Source organism: Xenopus laevis, chromosome 1S (genome assembly GCF_017654675.1).
Source record: "Xenopus laevis strain J_2021 chromosome 1S, Xenopus_laevis_v10.1, whole genome shotgun sequence".
Taxonomy (NCBI): domain Eukaryota; kingdom Metazoa; phylum Chordata; class Amphibia; order Anura; family Pipidae; genus Xenopus; species Xenopus laevis.
Window position 1 is genome coordinate 165,326,104 of NC_054372.1, and position 6,741 is coordinate 165,332,844.

At 39.3% G+C, this 6,741-nt stretch overlaps 1 protein-coding gene across 1 annotated transcript in view; it reads left to right on the plus strand.

Moving 5' to 3' along the window:
* The window catches only part of ell2.S (elongation factor, RNA polymerase II 2 S homeolog), a 32,562-nt gene extending 27,368 nt beyond the window's left edge, over positions 1-5,194 (plus strand). The window contains exons 9-12 of the mRNA XM_041580462.1: positions 966-1,029; positions 1,972-2,143; positions 3,034-3,078; positions 3,172-5,194. Of these exons, the coding sequence (XP_041436396.1) occupies positions 966-1,029; positions 1,972-2,143; positions 3,034-3,078; positions 3,172-3,288 (398 nt within the window). The 3' untranslated portion in view covers positions 3,289-5,194. The remainder of the gene's footprint in view (positions 1-965; positions 1,030-1,971; positions 2,144-3,033; positions 3,079-3,171) is intronic.
* The last annotated feature ends 1,547 nt before the right edge of the window (positions 5,195-6,741 follow it).

The window sequence follows — 6,741 nt, forward strand, 5'->3', positions numbered from 1 at the left end:
AATAAATAAAAAGAAAGCTCCAGGTGGTGACAAATAAGGCTGTGATTGGCTATTTAGTAGAGCCCATGTGGACTGTTCAGCCTACAGGAGTCTGTTTGGCAGTTGTTGAGGTTTTTACATAACCAAAACTTGCCTCCAAGCCAGGAATTCAAAAATAAGCACCTGTTTTGAGGCCCCTGAGAGCAGCATCCAAAGGGTTGCTTGTTGCTCACAAGCCACTTGTTGGGGATCACTGTTGTACTTAATTTTTAGTTTAATGTACTAACCCTGTGCATTATGTGGGACTCACTAGTAACCAATTCCACTGCAAACTTGTATTTGATTTATACATTTGATTTATATTTGACTAAGTTTTAGTTGCTGCTCTGAAGTATGAGGTTGCGATTGGAAGCAACCAGACTGCTGTATTTAAAGCTACATGTGATATAGCAGATTGGCGTTGCAATGTTAATTATACCTGAAACCAGTATTGCAGGGTTAGACATGATTGTTTTGTGGTAAATGACCAGCTTTTAGGTGGGAACGCCCATTTTTATTAAATCTGAAGGCATGCGATGTATTGTCTTAGCTTCTCATCACTTGTGTAAATGATAGAATAGGAATATACAAAATGTTTAGTCCCACAAAAAGGTAAGTGGACTTTTTATTATGAATTGTAACTACTCCAGTAAAAAAATCTTTCAGTACTTACAGCAATGTAATCTCTCTTTCTGAATCAAAATTGCATTTCAGCGAAGACACAACTGGGCCTGTTGAACCCCTACTTTTTCTTTATGCCTGTGGAAAAGTCTGTTGCCACATTTTATTTGTTTGAAGTTTTAATTCAATGAAAATCTGAGGCATTGTGTATTTTTTTTAGACATATATAACTAATTGTGCATCATTTATTGCTCAGTAATATGATTAGGAATAACCCGAAGTTCTGAAGCGAGTGTATATTTTGTAACCCATGTATCTTTCTACAGGATTGAAAGACACTTGCACTGCATCAGATCCATCATCAACTACAGAATTACCAGATTACATGGTGTAAGTTGATGTTTGTTAGGCAGAGAGGTTTTTTTTTGTGGTCGTATTTGTTACTAAATGTGATGAAGCTTTAGAAGCTTTATTACGGATATTGGGGTATAGATTGGTTACTAAAAGGAGGAATTTTAGTGGATGGTGGTGGAGATGTTTGCATAAAAAGCTATTGTACATTTCCTGGAGGAAAATCCTCCTAAGTCATTGGCAGGCAATATAAATAAGTGGTGATATCTGTTTCTCCTCCAGCTAAGCAAGATCTACATGTACCATTACACTAAGTTAAATGGAAGCCATTATGCTGCTACACAGACTACCGCCCAGAAGTCTGTATTATTTGTAAAGTACGGTTTAAAGGAGAATTCAACCCTAAAGTAAAAAAACCCTACCCTACATAGACCCCCGCTCCCCACAAGCCTAGCTGCTACCCCGGGCAAATGCCTCTAAATCTTTACTTACCCCTCGGTGCAGATTCTGTCCAGCGTTCACGGCAGCCATCTTCCGGCTCTTTGGTAATCTTCGGAATGAGAGCGCGCAATTTCCCTGACTTTCTGTGCATGCACAGTTGTCGTGAAATGGGAAGCAAGTGCCATATGGGCGCAGTTGGAGCAATTTTCTGTTTCGTGACAACTGCACATGCACAGATATGGCACTTCCCAAAGATATTCGAAGAAAAGAAGATGGCTGTCGTGAGCTCCGCTGGACAGAATCTGCACAGAGGGGTAAGTGAAGACTAGGGGGCATTTGCCTCGGGTAGCAGCTAAGCTGGGGGAGGAGGGAGGTCTATGTAGGGTAGGGTTTTTTTCACTCTACATTTGAATTCTCTTTTAATAGCTGCTACTCATTGTGTATCCCTTCTTTCAAACCATTTTTAATGTTTGACCTCGACTTAATTGTGTATTCAAAATAATCCTTTCAAGCGACTAAATTGACAAATCTCTTCTGCAGCAAATACACTGTCATCGTGTCTAGTGAGCAAAGACAGAGTTACAAAGATGACTTCAATTCAGAATATGATGAATATAGAAGCTTGCATGCCAGAGTTGAAAATGTGACTAGGAAATTTATGCAACTCGACACACAAAGGAAGAGTCTGTCTCCTGGTTCTAAAGAATATAAGGTATGTGCTCCTGTGTTTTACGCGAAGGGCAACTGAAGCCAGATCTTTTGCTGCTCGAAGGTACAAGCGGCAGTTCAGGTTAGTTATAATCCCCCGTTCATTGGGTTATTTATCAGTTGCATGAGCGTGTTGCTTTTCTGATTTTCTGTATGAAAAGGAAACTTCAGGCAACTTCGGAAAACGAAGTGCTCTCTGTGCCTGCCCCCAGGCGATTTACATTTTATCCGGCGGAAGGCAGATCAGTGAGATTAGTTGCCGCGAAGAAGAGGCGATTTGTCGCCTGGCAACTAGTCTCCCTGAATCTGCCCGTGTGGCCAGACCCTAAATTTCCCTAAAAAAATTGCTTTCACCCGGGGCCATTTTCCCTCTTGACACCATCAGGTTGGGATTTAAGGGGGGTTAGGATTTAAAAATAGGAGCAGATGGTTAGAGCAGAGTTTCTATGGGAACCAGCAATGCCATATCTTTATTAGCTGTTAAGACTGGAGGGTCTGTCTATTAATCTGAGTTGAGAAGAACTGAGCATGCTCATGAGCCAACTGCCAAAGGAAATTCCTGAGAGAGGGGGCAGAGTAGGTTGGAGAAGGAATCCTACGTGATTAAGGGGATGCTGCAACCTTACTATGAACCTTGGAACAACCAGAGTGGCAACTAATTACATATTTCAAAGAGGCTCTTAAGTCATTAAATTTTTGCTTGGGGCGTTAACATGTCCTTTAAGTATAGCATTTGGCCAAAAAAATTACCTACCTGATCTAGTTTAGCTTTCCGAATGCCTTTATATTTGTAGTTAACTTTTTCACGAGTCAACAAAAGCTTCCAACAGTCTCATTTAGTTGCCCTTCTCTTGATTACCTCCATTTAAAGCTGGTTCTGTGTTTACTTTGCAGACAGTACATGAAGAAGTCCTTCAGGAATATCGAAAGATAAAAGAGGTCAGTATTGAAAGCTGAACAATTTTTTGTGTGCAGGCATGCATGGTGGTTTCACGATGAAACAATGTTAATACTTTGTCTCTTCCTTTACAGATGAGCCCTAACTATTCTGAAGAGAAGTACAGATGTGAATATCTGCACAGCAAGCTCGCTCACATTAAAAGACTCATAGGAGAGTTTGACCAACAACGGGCTGAGTCTTGGCACTAAAGCTCGGCTTAATCAAGATGTGAATAAATAACATTATTTATTGAAATTCCAAATGTGTTACGCTAGAATTAAGAAACTTTTCAGAAGTTTCAGTATTAGTAGACTTTTTTTTTTTTTCTTTCCAGTTCCCCTGCTTATTTAAAAGCTGCTTTTTCATCCTTCTTGTTCTTTGGACTTGCATTTATCTGTGGCTACCAATGTAGCTACTGACTTTTGCAGTGCCTACCATTGATGATAAACTGCTCATTTGAAATAATGCAGCGAATAATGTGCTTTTTGGATAAAAAGCTCTTAAAGGAGAACTAAAGCCTGACTACAGAAGTAGGCTAGAAATGTTATACGTTGTGTGTTTTGGGCTTCTCTACCAGTCAAAGGCAACCACAGCCCTTTAGCAGGGAAGATCTATGCCTCCAAAGATGATCCAGTAGCTCCCCATCTTCTTTTCTGCTGCTTCAATGCACTTGCCCTGTGCTGTTGTCGCTTAACTGAGCTTAGGGACCAATGCACAATATACAGTACACATAGAAGATAAATGTCACAACATAAGGCTGATTAATAATTAATACAAATAATTACTACATGGCAGCACAGAAACCAGTGCAACTAGCATCAGACTTCAATAATCAGCCCTGTAGCATCAGCTTATATTACAGACCAACCTCATTTTCTGCCTGATAATTTGCTACAACCCCTAAGCTTTGCTTCTCAACAGCTGCTCAGAGCCCACTGAGCATGTGAGTGTCGCAGAAACTTACCAAGATGGTGACCCCCTGTGACAAGTTTGAAGTCCTGGATCATTGCTGCTATTGAGAAGCTGAAACTTCAGGCTGGTGCAATAAGTTCAGTATATAAAATGTGGCATTTTTAGCCAGTCATCTTTAGGGTTTAGTTCTCCTTTAATGCAAATCTTTTGCCCAGGAACGGTAGAAGGTTTAACAAATAAATTTGCACAAAATGTATCTAAAAAACGAAAAAAAAAGGGATTGGAATGTTCAGGTACAGAGTGTACAGATTACCTAAATACCATCCGCCTTTACCTTGAACTTTGCAGATTGTACCCCCCCTCCTCCACTGCAATGGATGCCTTAAGGTGTTTGCTTGTCTTTACTCAGGTAGCAAAATGGCTACTCTGCTTCCCCTATTTCTTAACCAATGGGAAGCACACTATGGCCTATCAGTGTCTGAGTGTGTGCTTGGATGCGTGCCTGGGTGGAGTGGGTGTGAGCATAACATGACAAAATCACTGCTGCTATTTAATAGGCCTAACGCTCAGGTTCAACAGCTGGCAAGTGTTATTGTAGTTTTTTTTTTTTTTTTCCTATGAATTTACTACTTTTGGGGAAAAACTGAAGCATTTCCATTTCAAAAGTGTCAGCAATGTTGGGAGACTGAGGGAACTGACACTTTGATAATCCTCCTCATTTCCAAGGGGGATGCTACTCGTGAAGGTGTTTAACCAATAGAATTTTTCGGACAAAATAAGGTAAGAATTGTAACCATACAGGTGACCTATTTATATACTGATATAGAGTATTTTTTTGAAAAAATAAGATATGCAAAGAAGCTATTTACCTACATGTATATTTAATTTTCTTTTCCTCCTGGGAGCCAGGGGCTAGACTAAATTACAAATCTATTTAACGTTACAAATACTGTGATCATTCGAGAGCACAAACTTGCATATCATGCAATGTAACCGTTTACATTGGAACTTATTTTATTTTTCTTTCCATGTGGGAACAGATGTATATGATTCATTATCTTGACATTCTTGAAAATCGGATATTTTTGTCCTTCAGTAAGCAATGCCAATGAAAAAGGGAAGCATTATGTTTACAGATGTGATTATTGGAATGTTTGCCAAAATATTTGGTATCTCTAATAAACTTTGCCTCCAGCATTGAAAGTTGAATTTCTTTTTTTTTTCTGTAAACCAGAATTGTCACAGGGGTTCAGCTATGGCCTTTGAAAGGATCTGCTTTCCGGAGCCTAACATCAAAGCTGGTGTTACACATTGCAAAGATGTTTAAAGGGGAACGGTCACAAGGAGTAACATCGTTTACTGTATAGATAGTACCGTTCTAAATGAACCTTAAAGCTGATGACACACGGGGCTGATTCTCTGTATAAACAGAATGAGAAGCAGCCAATCTGCTGGTATCCACACTCTCCTGTGTCTGCGCTCAGGCCAATGCAGTTGGACAGACATCCCAGAGTGACACTTGCCTTACATTAATCATTTATGCAAGGGTTTCCTTTAACTAATTCTCCTAATTTCTTCCTACCCACCTACCAGACAGCCTGTACTTGCTGCTTCGTGCATTGCTATCCCTTTTGTGTCTAGTTCTAGTATTATTGGATCTGTCACCTTGAAAGTGAAAAAATTATTAGACAAGGTGGGCAGCGAACCCAAGAGCTTGCGATCAACCCCATGTCACAAGGGAGATCATGGTAAGCGCCTGGCTTTTTTAAGACCTTATTTCAGGTTATCAGTGTTAAGATTTCAAAAAAAATAAATATCCAGGACTGGATCATTAGCTCCCTCATGTTATGCAGTTGGTTAACAGCTGATAGTGGGTGTGGCTTTATTAGACAAATCCAAGATGTGTATACAGCTTTGCCATTAGGTGGTTTCTGTCCATATAGTAGGTTATTTTCTTTGACCGATCTCCTTTAAATCTGCACCTTTTGTTCTTTTTCAAGGGAAACTATGGCAAAAATGAAAATTTAATAGAAGCTTCGTCACAATGAAGTAAGAAACCTTTTAAATACAATAAATTAACGATTCACCTTAGTTTCTGAAGTTTATCTTCACTATTCCTCTCAGAATCTTTCTTCATTCTGTCTTCATGCAGCAGTTTGGTGTCAGATAGTCATTGACAGTTAGATCCAATATATATTTATTAGGGGGCTTCATTTCCTAGCAGATGAATAAGAGCTCACTCAAATAACGGATTCCAGTACAAACAGAATGTAACAAAATAACTGCCTTTTGCAAAAATCTTGCATGTAGAGAGACATGATGTGTGGTGATTTTAATCTGTTATGAGCTTTAATTCATGTTATAGGCAAAATGAGCCCCCCTATAAGATATATTTGATCTGTCATCTGACACCCAACTCCTGCATGAAGAGAGAATAAAGAGAATCAAGTTTATCTAAACTATTCCTCTCTCGGCATAGGTTTATTTCAGAAACCGGTACAGAATATTTAATAGATTATATTTAGAAAGTTTCTGATTTCAGTATGATGAAGCTTCTATTTTTTATTTTCGTGATAGTTCCATAATGCAGACGGGTAATCAGCAGTTCTCTAGATGGGCCATGGCTTTCTGGGATTTGTAATTAAAACAATATCTATGCGCTGGTTGCCCATTCTTATGCATATGGCTGTTCATTAAAGAGACTGTTCAATAATGGTGCGGTTATACATGGCACCTGCTGTTCATCTCCT